At 41.1% G+C, this 16,004-nt stretch overlaps 1 protein-coding gene across 1 annotated transcript in view; it reads right to left on the minus strand.

Annotated features, from left to right (window-relative positions):
* Positions 1-3,179: 3,179 nt before the first annotated feature.
* Positions 3,180-16,004, minus strand: part of LOC137522270 (interleukin-20-like) — a 26,969-nt gene continuing 14,144 nt past the window's right edge. The window contains exons 2-6 of the mRNA XM_068242298.1: positions 11,345-11,433; positions 8,439-8,501; positions 8,169-8,321; positions 6,545-6,619; positions 3,180-3,266 (exon numbers count right to left, since the gene is read on the minus strand). Of these exons, the coding sequence (XP_068098399.1) occupies positions 3,180-3,266; positions 6,545-6,619; positions 8,169-8,321; positions 8,439-8,501; positions 11,345-11,433 (467 nt within the window). The remainder of the gene's footprint in view (positions 3,267-6,544; positions 6,620-8,168; positions 8,322-8,438; positions 8,502-11,344; positions 11,434-16,004) is intronic.

Consider the following 16,004-nt stretch of genomic DNA (forward strand, 5'->3'; position numbering starts at 1 on the left):
CAGTATAAGTAGTATAGTCAGCCCAGTATAGTTATACTGATATACATAGTATAGTTGCCCCAGTGTAGGTAGTATAGTTGCCCCCCGTATAGATAGTATAGTTGCCCCAGTATACCTAGTATAGTTGCAGCCAGTGTAGGTAGTATAGTTGCCCTAGTAGAGCTAGTTTAGTTGCCCCCAGTGTAGGTAGTATAGTTACCCCAGTATAGCTAGTATAGTTGCCCCCAGTATAGGTAGTATAGTTGCCCTAGTAGAGCTAGTTTAGTTGCCCCCAGTGTAGGTAGTATAGTTACCCCAGTATAGCTAGTATAGTTACCCCAGTATAGCTAGTATAGTTGCCCCCAGTATAGGTAGTATAGTTGCCCCAGTAGAGCTAGTTTAGTTGCCCCCAGTGTAGGTAGTATAGTTACCCCAGTATAGCTAGTATAGTTACCCCAGTATAGCTAGTATAGTTGCCCCCAGTATAGGTAGTATAGTTGCCCCAGTAGAGCTAGTTTAGTTGCCCCCAGTGTAGGTAGTATAGTTACCCCAGTATAGCTAGTATAGTTACCCCAGTATAGGTAGTATAGTTGGCCCCAGTATGGGAAGCAGCGCAAGAAGAAAGGGCCGCGGGGACAGCGGCTGGGAGAGGGGAGCAGACTCCCCTTACCTCTGACCCCTCCGTCTGCACCCTCCAGAGATGCAGCAGGTGCGGCGGCCGGCGGGCGTGTGTCGAATAACTCACCTGACTTCTGCGTTCCAGGCGCTGGAGCGCTGCGTCACCGTCATGTGCCACATGTCTCCTGTCTCCGCCTTCAATGCCGCTCACTGTGCTTCCGCTAATCAGGAAGCACAGTGAGCAACATTGAAGGCGGAGACCTGTGACCTGTGGCTATGGAGACTGGTACGCCACGCCCCCAGCACCCAATGGACGGAACGCCCCTGGATCCAAGTGAACTTGGACTGTGGGGTGGTAGTCTTTATAGTCGCTGTTTTATTATAGTGCCATTCATTGGCTCGCCTTACTTTAGTTTAGTTAGTTAGTAGGTTGAGTTTACCTATTCATGCACCAAACATGGTTTTTGAGTAGATAGGACCATCTGGGACACCTGTGCACACCTTGAAGATGAAAAAATGGCACACAGACAGATTTATTATCTTGTAATCAATACCAGTTGCCTGTCAGCCCTGCTGATCCTCAGCCTCTAATACTTTTAGTCATAGCCCCTGACCAAGCATGCAGCAGATCAGGTGTTTCTGACATTATTATCAGATCTGACAAGATTAGCTGCATGCTTGTTTCTGGTGGTGTTCAGGCACTACTGCAGCCAAATAGATCAGAAGGGCTGCCAGGCAACCGGTGTTGTTTAAAAGGAAATTAATATGGCAGCGTCCATATTCTTCTCACTTCAGTTGGCATTTAACTTTTGGAGTTATCTAAATTGCAAGGGTTTACACAACCTAATTCTGGCCACACACAGTCAGACTGACACGGTAGATTGTAACAACATGGCAGTTGGATTACAAATTTCAAGTGTGCAATAAAACTTAGCTGTGTTGATTTCAAGCGTCCAATCAGATGCAGAGAAAAAAAAAATATTTAAAGGTATTACAGTGACACGCCTCTTCTTTTCACTGCAGCTATACGTTTATTATCTCTGCTTCTGGTGATATATTATATAACAAAAAGGCATACATACTGTAGTAGTCATGGGCAGTACTACACTGAGACACGCTGGGGCACTACCCCTCGGAGGATCACTTTGCACCCCCCCCCCTGCTCAGTAACAAACAGTTATCTGTTTACAGGTTTCCCCAGGACAGGGTCTGTAGGCGTTAAGTCAACCATGGGTCTTATCTACATTATTTGCCATAAATACCTCACAATCCTTGCAAAATCCCTTGTAATCAATGTATCTGGATGACACTTATATTCTGATTGCATATTCTAACATTGTCAGTCAACGGGACTAGAGCCTAAAGAAGGCTTACAAGCTGAGCGCTTACTGTATTTCTTTTTAATTAGCCAATAAACTAGATCTTGTATTTTACAGACAGGAAGTTTTGAATCAGGATTGCTGAACTAGCTAGACATCATTTTATCACTGAGTTAAGCAAAAAAAATATCTAAAGCTCACTATACACACATTGATTTTGATCCCCCACCAGTCAGCCATTGTGCCCCCTTTGTGCCCCCATAAAATGTTATAGCTGGAGCTGCCACCAACTGTAGTATAAAGAATTTCATACATACACCATAGCATTAAATAACATAGTATGCGTTTATTCAAATGTAGCAAAACACAAAAATACAAAATAATGTAAAATACGTTATAAATATTCCAAAAGGCAGTAAAGGTCAATTTCCAATAAATGTGCAGCACCATATTCATAAATAACAAACAAAAAATGCATGAAATGTAATCCTATATTGCATAAATGCATGTCAAAAAATAATTGGATATGCATATCTATGTTAACGTGTGTGTTTCATGTATCTATGAATCAAAATACAATAATAATAATAATTATAAAAAATTATAATAATAATTGTAAATACAATTTTATGAAATATTTAATAAATACAATAAATGTGATATATATATATATATATATATATATATATATATATATATATATATATATATATATATATATATATATATATATATATATATATATATATATATACTGTATATGCATATGTATAAACTCACTCATATGAAAATTAAATAATTTAAAATAGTACAAAATATATAAATATAATAAAGGTGCATTTATTTTTTAATGCGTTTCACTTATGAATCAAAATACAATAATAATTTAAAATAAAATTATTTAAAATATTTTATGAACACAATAAATGTGACTCATTTATATGAAAATAGAATAATTAAAACCAGTACAAAATATATAAATACAATACATGTGCAAGATATATATGTATATATACAGTATATGTATTTACACATAACATTTCACTGTAACGTATACATAGATAACAATTCATATTTTAAATATATAAATATATTTTAAATATTTAGAAAATATAGAAATATAATATAACGCATAAATGACAATTAGAAATCTTTACGTAATAGAAAATAAACATGGACAGATAACAGTTGTACAACAAAATGCGCTGTCAATAAATACATTATCAAAAATCAATAAGGCAAGGGGCCGGTGCTGGGAGATTCCTATTGGCTGTGATGGTTGCTCTCTATCCAGTGGAAGAGAATGTTCAGTTCACCAACCGCCTTAATAGCAGCAGCTCCTGTTTCCATCTGCAAAAAAAAGTCCATTGTTAATTATGATTCTGATAAAGCCTAGTCTGGGTCAGGATTTCAGAGAGAGGGTGGACATATAGGCACAGATGTCCTGGCTCCCCTAGACCTCACTCTCCAAGAATCTACAAACCCCGCCCAACTGCACCGCAAGTGTGCTGGCTGACCCAGCTGTCACTTCTCCCTTACTTCCCTTGCCCGTCATAGGTAGCTACCGGTGCCCCTTAGTATTAGGTAGCCAGAAGAACCCCCAATATAAGTAGCTAGAGGTGCTCTTGGGTATTAGGTAGCTAGAGGTACCCTCAGTATTAAAGGAATACTATCAATGCCCAAGTGTTCTAAAATGACAGTGTGCAAATAATATCTAAGTAGCTGTGTAAACATTTTCCTACTTTTCATGTTAAATATCAGAGGCAAAAGCTGTAATTTATTGAGAGTAGGATGTAGCTGTATTGGGACAAATCAACTGCAGAAGGGGTGTCTGCTTCAATGCACAGCCAGTGTTGCATATCAGACTACAGAGTATTTTTCTCAGAAAGCAAAAACAGTATGAAATGCTGTGAGCTTTCTCTCTCTTTTACACACAGTTACACACAGGCAGGGCCGGGCCGAGGCATAGGCTGGAGAGGCTCCAGCCTCAGGGCGCAGTGTTGAAGGGGGCGCAAAATTCATTCAGCTGTCATTCCTAATTGTGTATGAAGCAGAAAGAAATAAGAAAAGGGGATACATAGCAGTGACTGCAAGCCAGATAACTAGATATTAAGGTGTTGGGGAGGTTGTGGGCCCTGTGACCCCCTTGGAGGGGCACACTTTGGTGTCTCAGCCTTGGGTGCTGTAGGACCTTGTCCCTGCTCTGCACACAGGGTTAACTGATCAAGCGTGAGGGGAATTTCCCCTCTCCTCATGGCTCAGTCAGCCGTCAGTTTTGGCATCAGTAAAGTTTGAAAGTATTTTGATAACAGTAAACAAAGAGGTTGCCAGTGAAATGTATGCAGTACACCGGTACTTAGCAGCACTTCCCAAACAATTCCTATCTCAATTGAAAAAATATGTAGATCGATAGTGTTCCTTTAACCTCCTGGGCGTTACGGACGAGCTCAGCTCGTCCAGTAATGCTGCGGTGTATTGCTCAGGCCCCGGTGGGGCGATTAGCATAATTTTTTGTTTCCAAACTGCGTGTTTGTTGCGATTGCCGCCGCTCGCCGCCGATCCGCTGCTACCCGCTGCAAAAGAGGGCCCCCCCGCAGACCCCTTGCGCATCCTGGCCAATTACTCCCAGGCTGCGCTATCCCGTTCAAAATGGGATTTCCTGTTGGGTATTTGCACCAGCGGCGATCAGAGAGGTGGGTGGGAAAGCGAAGGGAGGGGGGAAGCATGTAGCTAGCGCTAGGCTAGCTACATGTTAAAAAAAAATAACTATAAAAACCCTCCCGTGGCTGTGCGCAGCAATTAATCGTAATGCTAGGGAGGTTAAGTAGCTTGAGGTGCCCCTGACTGAAAGGAGATCTGGCCAGTGGAATGCCGAGAGCTAGATGAGTAACCTCTCATTTACACTCCACTTGCATAGATAAGGAGGGAGGAACTCGGGGAGGGGAGTGGACTGCCTTTACATCATCAGGCGCCTGTAGGCACATGCCTACAGTGCCTTATGGTAAACCCGGCCCTACTGGACATTGAAACACTAATTGAAACTTAATAGCATTAGTTAGACCAAACTGATTGGCTTTTGGTAACATCATCTAGCTCTAAGCTACGTACACACACTAGATTAAACTCGGGCGATCATGACGGTCTCTGCTGAAAATATAGTGTGTCAACAGTGGTCCCATTGCTCCTTCCCCCCAAGTGTGTCAGCGTGCAATCTGCTTGGTGGACTGACTTGGCCAATTGCTGGCCAAGGTCATTCTTCATCCCACTCGTTCCATCGGCCATTACCTTCCCAGCAAATCTATGCATCACTAGCCTGCAGGCTAGCGACATTTGTACAGCCTTGTAAATGGTACAGCCCTGCCTGAAGGGTGGTACCTATGTGAGGACTGCCTAACAAGAAGTGTATAAATTGCTGATGATGGTGTAGGGAGCTCTGCCCGTAACATGTAGTGTGCAAGAGATGCAATAAATTGAACGCTACTTCAAGCCAGCGGAGGTGCCTCCTTCTATTTGCTATAGTACCCTGTGTGGTGGCAGGAGTGGTGTACCTGCCTGGAGGATTTTCACCTGCTAAAGCTCTCCGAATCAGCATTGAGCTGCAACGTGATCTAGAGGTATATTGATTGCTGTACAGCTTTGACCCTGCATTGCTTCCCAAGGGATAGAGTACCGATCCCTTTCTGACAACATGCTTTGTACATGTGTAGGACGATTTAGGTAGTGGTAAGTCACATTAGTTGTTATTGATTGGCATTATGTCATAGTGACTGATATTAGGTTGTATTGACAGGTGGTAGCGGTGATCGTCAGGTAGTGATGTGCATTTGTTAGGAGTGATCAGCATCAGAAAGTAGAGAGACCGCAATAGGATCCAATCTTCACCTTGGTGCTCAGATTAGGCTCACCTGATGTAGGTAGCAAATGCCGGTGCTCTTTCTCTGCAGGTACACCACTCCTGCCAAACAGATACTCCACCAATGTAGAAAAAGGCACTCCACAGGCTCCAAACATGCGTTTGTAATTTATTGAGCAAGACACACTACAAGTGTGAAAGAGTCATTTGAGGAAGGGTCAGGAGACTTGTAACATGTAATGTGTCTTGCTCAATAAATTACTAACGCAAGTTTGGAGCCTGTGGAGTGCCTTTTTCTACATTGGTGGAGACCACAATTGGACAGCTGGAACTATGTAAATAGTGATTGCCATTTGTTAATAGTAATTGGCACTTGATGCAGCGAGTGAAGAGCAACAGACAGTAGCCACTATACAGTTTCTATGCATTCAATATCATTCAAGACAAGTAGCAGGGGCGTAGCAATAGGGGTTGCAGAGGTAGCGACCGCATCGGGGCCCTTGGGCCAGAGGGGCCCCGAAGGGCCCTCCCTCAACTACAGTATTAGCTCTCTATTGGTCCTTTGATCATAATAATAACTTCAATAGATTCTTTGAATAGTAGTAATCCTTAACAAACTGTTTCCCATCCTTTTCTTGCACCTCTGACACTGTAGTTGCCCTTGGCAGGTTTTGGTGCACCGTATCAATTGTTACGTATAGAGTGCTTGGGGGGCCCCATTGTAAAACTTGCATCGGGGCCCACCGCTCCTTAGCTACGCCACTGAAAGTAGTACCTTAAAGTATTCGTCTTTAAAGTTCTTCATGAGGTTATGAGAGTGCGACCCACAAGGACACTTCAGTGCTACATGCTGTGAGAGAGAAGACATAATGCATTTAGTAAATATATATTAACACAGATAGATAGATAGATAGATAGATAGATAGATAGATAGATAGATAGATAGACAGATAGAGTTTGGACGCCGCTCCTTAGAGGCTGCCAGCAGGACCCAGGAGAAGCCCGGAGCTGCGACGAGGGACACAAATTTCTTCTAGGGCCTGAAAGAAGCCCTACTTAAAGAGACACTGAAGCGAAAAAAAAATGATGATATTATGATTTGTATGTGTAGCACAGCTAAGAAATAAAACATTAAGATCAGATACATCAGTCTAATTGTTTCCAGTACAGGAAGAATTGAGAAACTCCAGTTGTTATCTCTATGCAAACAAGCCATTAAGCTCTCCGACTAAGTTAGTCGTGGAGAGGGCTGTTATCTGACTTTTATTATCTCAACTGTTCCTGGACTATTTACGGTACTTTTCCTCTGCTAGAGGAGAGGTCATTACTTCACAGACTGCTCTGAAAGACTCATTTTGAATGCTGAGTGTTGTGTAATCTGCACATATTATAGAATGATGCAATGTTAGAAAAAACACTATATACCTGAAAATAAAAGTATGAGAATATTTTCTTTGCTGCTAATCTTCTAGTAATTATTCATAGTACACAACCAATTCACTATATCATATATTTTTTTTCGCTTCAGTGTCTCTTTAACTAAAGATAGATTTATTTGATTGCCTCAGATATCCTTTAAACTTTCACCTATCGATTTTTTTTCTGATCTACCACCTTGCACTTAGATGTTAAACAAAATTTCAGACGAAATATTGGCCCTTATCCAATCAACTCTTCTCCTCAATTGTCACCCAAGAGATACATTTTTTATTTTAACTAAAAAAAAACAGCACTTAATGCTTGAAAAAGTACTAAAAAGTAGATAAAAAGTTCAGAACAACATTTCTTGCTCTGCAAGAGCTTCAAAGGTATATTATTTAAGGTTTTTAAAATACCTCCATGGAAAAAAAAATCAGGAGAAACGTTAATAGGACATGGGCTAATGTCTCACATTGAGCCCCAGGCCACTAGCTTTGTACTGTCCAATTTAATACAAAGCTAAGGCAAACATCAGTCCCTGCTTGTGCGTCCCCTCCCAGTGCTCTGGGTGGTTCCCCAATTTTCTAACCTACAACAGAGTCCCCAGTGTATGGCTCCAGTGCTTGCCGCCGCCGGTTGCTTGGGCTAGCTGGTTGCTTGAACTGGCCGAAAAAGCACTCCTTCCAACCCCCCCCCCTCCCACCGTGCTGAGCCTCCAGCGGGATTCTTTAGCTCCCAGCAGGCTACTGGCAGCATTCCGGGGTCCTCTGAGTAAGGCTCCCGGCATGTCACTTGACCCGTGTTGGGGCACATGACACACTGGGAGATGTGCCCGAACGCTGGAAAGCGGCTGCTGGAGGCTCAGTGAGTATTTTGTGGCGAGAACCCCCCCCCCCTCCCACCTCCACAAAAAAATTAACATAAAAAGGAAAAGGAAGAGAGGTGAGATAGACAATAGACTCTGCTGTGCCGGTACTTACACAATCTTTCTGGGACTTCTTTATGCCCAGCATGTAATTGGCCAAGTGAGTAATGTCTCGATGACGCTGGACCTGAGCTGAATCCACCACCGGGAAGACATTGGACATGTAGAAGTTTCCTAACTGCAGCAGGAAGCAGCATCTTTCGTATGGCTGGGGTAAGAAGGGGACAGGAAATTCATTATTTTTCTGATTTTGAAAAAAACTCAGTTAATATTTATAAGTTGAGCAACTGGGGTGAAACACCAGAAGTAACAGCAGGTTACTTACTTGTATCTGTTTGAGCTCAATCGTTTTCAGTAGTTTGACATCTGTGATTAAGTCCTTGCGATGCTGCATTATAAAGAGTAAAGTGTTAATTATATTCTGTGTGTATTAAAAGTTGGTTCATTAAAAAACAAAACAAAAAAAAAAAAACCACAACATTATTGGCCAAAGCATACTTTAACCATTTCAGCCCACGGGTATTTTTCCCCTGATGGACGAGAGGAATTTTCCCATTTCAGCGTTTCTCCCTTTCATTCCCCAATAACTTTATCACTACTTATCACAAAGAAATGATCTATACCTTGTTTTGTATATTGAATTGAATGTGTATTACGGATAAGGAATAGAACATTAACATTTATAAAATTACATCATTCTGTCACAGTTGCAGTTTTAAAACCACGTGTCTTTTGAGCTATATAACAGAGCAGAAATAATGATTCCTGCAGTAAACCCTTATCGCAAGCTGTCTCTCTCTGTTTTTTGGCTATTAAAGTGCTTCTGAAAACAGGACTGTATTATACCCGGTGGGGTCCCAATGAGGCTTCCCCCATCCCTGTAGCTGCAGGCAATCCAGCGCTGGCTCCCCCGAAGCGTCCCGCAATCCTGGTTTGACAAGCCTGACAAGGCTTGCTATATTTACCTCTCCTGGCTCCAGCGGGGGCACTGTTGCGGCTCTCAGCACGGAGATAGGCGAAAATAGCCGATCACTGTCAGGTCCGCTCTACTACGCAGGCGACTTGCGCCTGCGCAGTAGAGCGGGCCGACAGCGATCGGCTATTTTCGCCTATCTCCGAGCGGAAAGCCACTACTATGCCTGCACTTGAGCCGGGAAGGTAAATATTTATCGCCGTGGAGGCGATATCACAGGAGGACGGGGGAAGCCTCGATAGGATCCGGAGGCTTCCCCCACCCCAGGTGAGTACCCCCCAGGGGAACTTTTTTAGTTACAGGTTTTCTTTAAACTCCTCTTGCCTTGTAATTCCAGACATTTTTGAGTCACATTTTGGACAGCGCTGAATAGCAGATGTAGCCTGGGGCTACATGGGGGATTTTAAATGCTTGAGAGTGTCATTCATATTTAATTCCATAGCATAATTATTGGTTGACTGTACAACTGATTTCAGAGATCTTAAAGCGGAATATAACCCTGCATTTCAACTTTGCTCTAAAACATTATTTACAGCATATTATATGCAACCAGCATTTTTTTTTCTATTAGACCAGCATTGGAAGGGTTACACACAGAGCTTTAAAGTTCCGTGAAGAAACCTGCTCCCAGCAGCAGAAGTTTAGATAGATACATTTAAGTAAACACAATGTAACAAGTGGTGAATTGGACACACTCTCTGACTGTGCAGGAGCTCCCGGACACAGAGAGAGTGAGTCACATTGCTCACTTGTTACATTGTGTTTACTTAAATGTATCTATCTAAACTTCGGATGCGTCTGCATTGGAACTTTAAAGCTCTGTGTGTAACCCTTCCAATGCTGGTCTAGTAAAAAAAAATGCTGGTTGCATATAATATGCTGTAAATAATGTTTTAGAGCGAAGTTGAAATGCAGGGTTGTATTCCGCTTTAATGTAAAGACGTATGCCCTCCAAAGAAACAGTGATACATATACAGATCAGAACACAGACTGTTTTCATCAGGGACATACTCCATTTTTTCTGTTTTATTGTGGGCAGCATTAGATTTAAGGAGTAATGGAAAATAATAATAAAAACACTGTTTTTTTTTTAATCTAATCACGTTCTTCATTAACCCATTAGCAGGTTAAGTAGAATTATCTCGTTTGAGATAAGTGAACTGCTTTTGACGTCAGTTGGCAGAACACGTTGTGCTGTAAATTCTTTGGAATGCTTTGATCTCTCTCTACTAGCCGAAAATATAGAAACCAAAAGCAGAAGTCCTCTGTTATTGTCTCACACTGCCCCCTAGTGACAAGTGGCCATAAACACACATTGCAGCAGTACTAATTAGAAGCAAAGGAAATGGAACGAATAAGAAACAAGAAGATGTGCTAAAACAAATTGGCCTGAAGCAATTGTAAGCCTCTAAATAAATTGGGTGGTAAAGGGTTAAATAAATTAGCACTTTTTGAGAAATATCTTTGATTTTTGCAAAATAAATGAAAATAATCATTAGTAAATTGTTGTGTTAATGTTTGTACATTTTGTATGAGGTATTCCAGTTTCTGGAAGGGATGAACATGTAACACCCCGTCACCCTTTCTTTATGAAGTCACTGTATTTGAAGCTGTAATGCATCATTGTTTTTCTACTTATCTCCAGGCTCATCTAAAGTGAACCAGAGATGAAGCATTTACCATATAGATCAGTGGGAACATTAGAGAAAACACCTACCCTGCTCTCTGTTTCACCCTTCACTGCTCAGCCAACTTGTTATCAGCCCTGATAAAATCCCCGACTGAGCATTCAGTCTGACTTTGCTCAGGAATCATTATAGCTGAGTCATTATAGCAGAGCCACAAGGGGGCAGGCTTGGGCTTGAAAAGACATCAGAGAAGACAGACTCAGCTATAATGATTCCTGAGTAAAGCCAGACTGAATGCTCAGTCAGGGATTTTATCAGGGCTGGTAACTAACAAGCAGGCTGAGCAGTGAATAATGAAACAGAGAGCAGGGTAGGTGTTTTCTCTAATGTTCCCACTGATATATATGGTAAAATACATGAGGGTGCTTCGTCTCTGGTTCACTTGGTACATTGGCAAGGTAGCCAAAGGGTTATTGTACCTATTAAATGCCCAGTCCAATGACAGTTCAAATAGTTTTTTTTCTTATTGTATCGTATTATACATATTGTAGAGTGAATAAAAAAAAAAACAAAGAACAGAATTTAAAAATAATAAAAATATAGTTTTTTTTTTTTTAAATGTATACTTACCATAGTTTCTTTCAGTACTCCATAATATTTTTTAAACTCTTTGATGTCAGCAGAAAGTGGGCAAAGGCTGCTATTGTTGCTTGCTGATGCTGTTGACAAGAGTAGCAGTGAAACAGACAGCAGAAAAAGGCAGCTGGATACGGTGTCCATGATAATGGTGAGTAGAGAGGTGGATACCTAAAGTTGAGAAAAAGAATAGAGTGTAAGCCTGTGGGGTCATGTAAGTGTATTCAGCACAAGATTTGCTATACAACTGTGTTTTGATCCACATTTCCCTTGTTTGTCCAAATATCTTATTTGTAAAAAATATTTTTGAACTGTGCGATAGAATATTCTATATTAAATTAATAATAATTATGATATTAGACATTTACATAAAAAAAAACTATATTTCTGGAAGTAGCTGAGCCAATTGTTGCGTTACTGAGTGAAAAGCACAAATGTTGCATAATCATAATTCTGCATTGTAGTTCGCAATTACGATGCAAAATCATACGGAAATTTTTTGGGGAAAAATCTTAATTCATTTTGTTTGTAAACGTAATCAGGAAACGTCATTTCACAATTTCGAGACATTTTCGTGCCATTTCATGCCGAATTTAGCGATTAATAGCCAAACCCCCATACATGCTATTGTCACCAAAATTGCTACGTACGTTAAGAAAATGAGTGGGGACAATACAAAAAATAATTTTTCAAAAATACTTTTAAGAAAATCAATTTAAAAATACACAAACTGTCATTTTTCTGAGTTTAAAAATCATTTTCCCTTTGCATCTTTAAAATCGATTTTCTCAAAAATGAGGTCTTTTTTGAAATTTTTCTTTTTTACTTGTTCCCACTATTCCCCTGGATTGTCACCATAAAAATCTAATTTCAACAGCAACTGGTCTGGGTGTATTAAAGGGAACCAGAGAGGAACGGGGGGTGAAAAAAGGAAAAGATTTCATACATACCTGGGGCTTCTTCCAGCCCCATAAGCCTGAATCGCTCCCACGCCGCCATCCTCAGCTTTCTGGATCCGCCAGTACCGGGCCCGTCACTTCCGGCAGACGCGGCCAATTGTTCGCATCACAGGGGCTCCCTCCATACATGTACGCATGCGGCTGCGCAGTAGGCAGCCACATGCGTATCTGTATGGAGAGAGCACCCTGTGATGCGGAGAATTGGCTGCGTCCGCCGGCCGACTCGCCGACTCGCGGCAATGATGGGACCCGGTGGCGGCAGATCCAGGCAGCAGAGGACGGCGGCGTGGGAGCGATCCGTGCGTATGGGGCTGGAGGAAGCCCCAGGTATGTATGTGTCATCCTCTCTGGTTCCCTTTAAAGAGACACTGAAGCGAAAAAAAAAAATGATATAATGAATTGGTTGTGTACTATGAATAATTACTAGAAGTTTAGCAGCAAAGAAAATATTCTCATATTTTTATTTTAGGTATATAGTGTTTTTTCTAACATTGCATCATTCTCTAATATGTGCAGATTACACAACACTCTGCATTCAAAATGATTCTTTCAGAGCAGTCTGTGAACTTATGACCTCTCCTCTGGCAGAGAAAAAATAAATAGTTCAATAACACTTGAGATAATAAAAGTCAGAAGACATCCCTCTCCACGACTTTGAAAGTCGCAGAGCTTAATTGCTTTTTTGCATAGAGATAACAACTGGAGTTTCTTAACTCTTCCTGCACTGGAAACAATTAGACTGATGTATCTGATCTTAATGTTTTATTTCTTAGCTGTACTACACATGCAAATCATAATATTATAAAAAAAAAATTCGCTTCAGTGTCTCTTTAAGTGATAAAGATGCTAATTCTGCATTCAAAACTTTTTCTGCTCTTATGGTTTGGAGTTATTACATACCTTAGGAACACTGGCCCTTTTAAGTGCCATTGCCAAACAGTTGCATGCTGGGGTCTTTTTATCTATAATATATTCATCCTTTTCCCTTTAGTTCCCCCTCCTAATGACATAAGACAGCGCACTTCCTAGTGTAGACCTCAGTGGGAGTGTCTGAGGACTCTTGGAAGGGGGCAGGTAATGAATACACAATTAGTAAAAGAGGAGAAAAAAGTGAGGGAGGAAATTATGTTAGGAGGTCAAAAGTAACAAAGATGGAAACTGCCTAGTATAGGATTCTCTGCCTTTCCTTTATAAAATTCACAGGAACCTTAACGTGGACAGTACAATACATCTGTTATGTAAGCAGAACTAGTATTTATCTACTTATATATGTGTTTTTTATTTGTAGGTTAGCATGGGTGTCACTTGTTCTTTAACATACGTCGGTGACGATAGCATGTATGAAGACTTTGGCGGTTGCCAAAGTTGTCAAGAAATTATGCAAACATTATGCAAAAATTACACGAAATTACGAATGAACTATATAAAATTAATTGAATGTCCAAATCCTTATTAAGTTACGTATGGCTGTAATTGCAAAAATGTACACAAAATTTCACGTAAATCGTAATTAGCAGATCAGCAGATAACATCAATTTAACACACATTATGAACACAGATACAATATCATATCTATTCTTAGTAGCAATATAGCTGTTAATACATTGACTGTATAAACACCTGTATAAGTGTCTTACCCAGGTTTGGCTTCTTAGTTGTGAGAATGCTGGTAAGATGCAACCTCCTTCCTACTTATATACTACCTACACTTCCTTAAGATAAAGAGGCAAGTACCTGTTTGATGTTTAGTCATGTCAATTGGGATTTTTGCTAAACCTGTAGAAACATACATTCAAGTTTCAGGTCAAGGAGGAACTATAGCAACAATATGCAGCATATTTAGGTGATGGTTGTGACACTTGTAAATTTCCAACAAAATAATATTTACATTCTTTTGTTGTGTGATGATAATTTGACCTAGTGTGTGTGTGTGTGTGTGTGTGTGTGTGTGTGTGTGTGTGTGTGTGTGTGTGTGTGTGTGTGTGTGTGTGTGTGTGTGTGGTGTGTGTGTGCGCGTGCGTGATATGTGTGTGTGTGTGTGTGTGTGTGTGTATGATATGTGTGTGATGTGTGTGTGTGTGATATGTGTATGTGTGTGATGTGTGTGTGTGTGATATGTGTGATATGTGTGTGTGTGTGTGTGTGTGTGTGTGTGTATGTATGATATGTGTGTGATGTGTGTGTGTGATATGTGTGTGTGTGTGTGTGTGTGTGTGTGTGTGTGTGTGTGTGTGTGTGTGTGTGTGTGTGTGTGTGTGTGTGTGTGTGTGTGTGTGTGTGTGATCTATATGTGTGTGGTGTGTGTGTGCGATGTGTGATGTGTGTGTGTGTGTGTGTGTGTGTGATATGTGTGTGCGTGTGTGATGTGTGTGATATATATGTGTGGGGTGTGTGTGTGTGTGTGTATGATGTGTGGTGTGGTGTGTGTGTGTGTGTGTGTGTGTGTGTGTGTGCGCGTGCATGATATGTGTGTGTGTGTGTGTGTGTGTGTGTGTGTGTGTGTGTGTGTGTGTGTGTGTGTGTGTGTGTGTGTGTGTGAAATATGTGTGTGAGATGTGTGTGTGTGTATGTATGATATGCGTGTGATGTGTGTGTGTGTGTGTGTGTGTGTGATATGTGTGTATGTGTGTGATGTGTGTGTGTGATATGTGTGTGTGTGTGTGTGTGTGTGTGTGTGTATGATATGTGTGTGATGTGTGTGTGTGTCTGTGTGTGTGTGTATGATGTTTGTGTGTGTATGATATGTGTGTGATGTGTGTGTGATATGTGTGTGCGTGTGTGATGTGTGTGATATATATGTGTGTGGTGTGTGTGTGTGTGTGTGTGTGTGTGTGTGTGTGTGTGTGTGTGTGTGCGCGTGCGTGATATGTGTGTGTGTGTGTGTGATATATGTGTGTGAGATGTGTGTGTGTGTGTGTGATATGTGTGTGCGTGTGTGTGTGATATATGTGTGTGTGTGTGTGTGTGTGTGTGTGTGTGTGTGATATATATGTGTGTGGTGTGTGTGTGTGATATGTGTGTGTGATATATGTGTGTGTGATATATGTGTGTGTGATGTGTGTGAGGGTGATATGTGTATGTGTGTGATGTGTGTGTTTTTGTGTGTTTATGTGTATGTGTGTGTGTGTGTGTGTGTGTGTGTGTGTGTGTGTGCCGTGTGTGTGTGTGTGTGTGTGTGTGTGTGATGTGTGTGTTTTCATGTGTGTGTGACGTGTGTATGTGTGTGTGTGCCGTGTGTGTGTGTATGAGTGGTGTGGTGGTTTTTGTGTGTGTGTGTGTGTGTGTGTGCGTGTGTGATGTGTGTGATATATATGTGTGGGGTGTGTGTGTGTGTGTATGATGTGTGGTGTGGTGTGTGTGTGTGTGTGCGCGTGCGTGATATGTGTGTGTGTGTGATATGTGTGTGAGATGTGTGTGTGTGTGTGTGTATGTATGTATGATATGTGTGTGATGTGTGTGTGTGTGTGTGTGAGTGATACTTGTGTGTGTGATGTGTGTGATATATATGTGTGTGTGTGGTGTGTGTGTGTGTGATATATGTGTGTGTGGTGTGTGTGTGATATGTGTGTGTGTGTGTGTGTGTGTGTGTGTGTGTATGATGTGTGTGTGATATATGTGTGTGAGATGTGTGTGTGTGTATGTATGATGTTGTTTGTGTGTGTATGATATGTGTGTGATGTGTGTGTGTGATGTGT

Source organism: Hyperolius riggenbachi, chromosome 6 (assembly GCF_040937935.1).
Source record: "Hyperolius riggenbachi isolate aHypRig1 chromosome 6, aHypRig1.pri, whole genome shotgun sequence".
In the NCBI taxonomy this organism is placed as follows: domain Eukaryota; kingdom Metazoa; phylum Chordata; class Amphibia; order Anura; family Hyperoliidae; genus Hyperolius; species Hyperolius riggenbachi.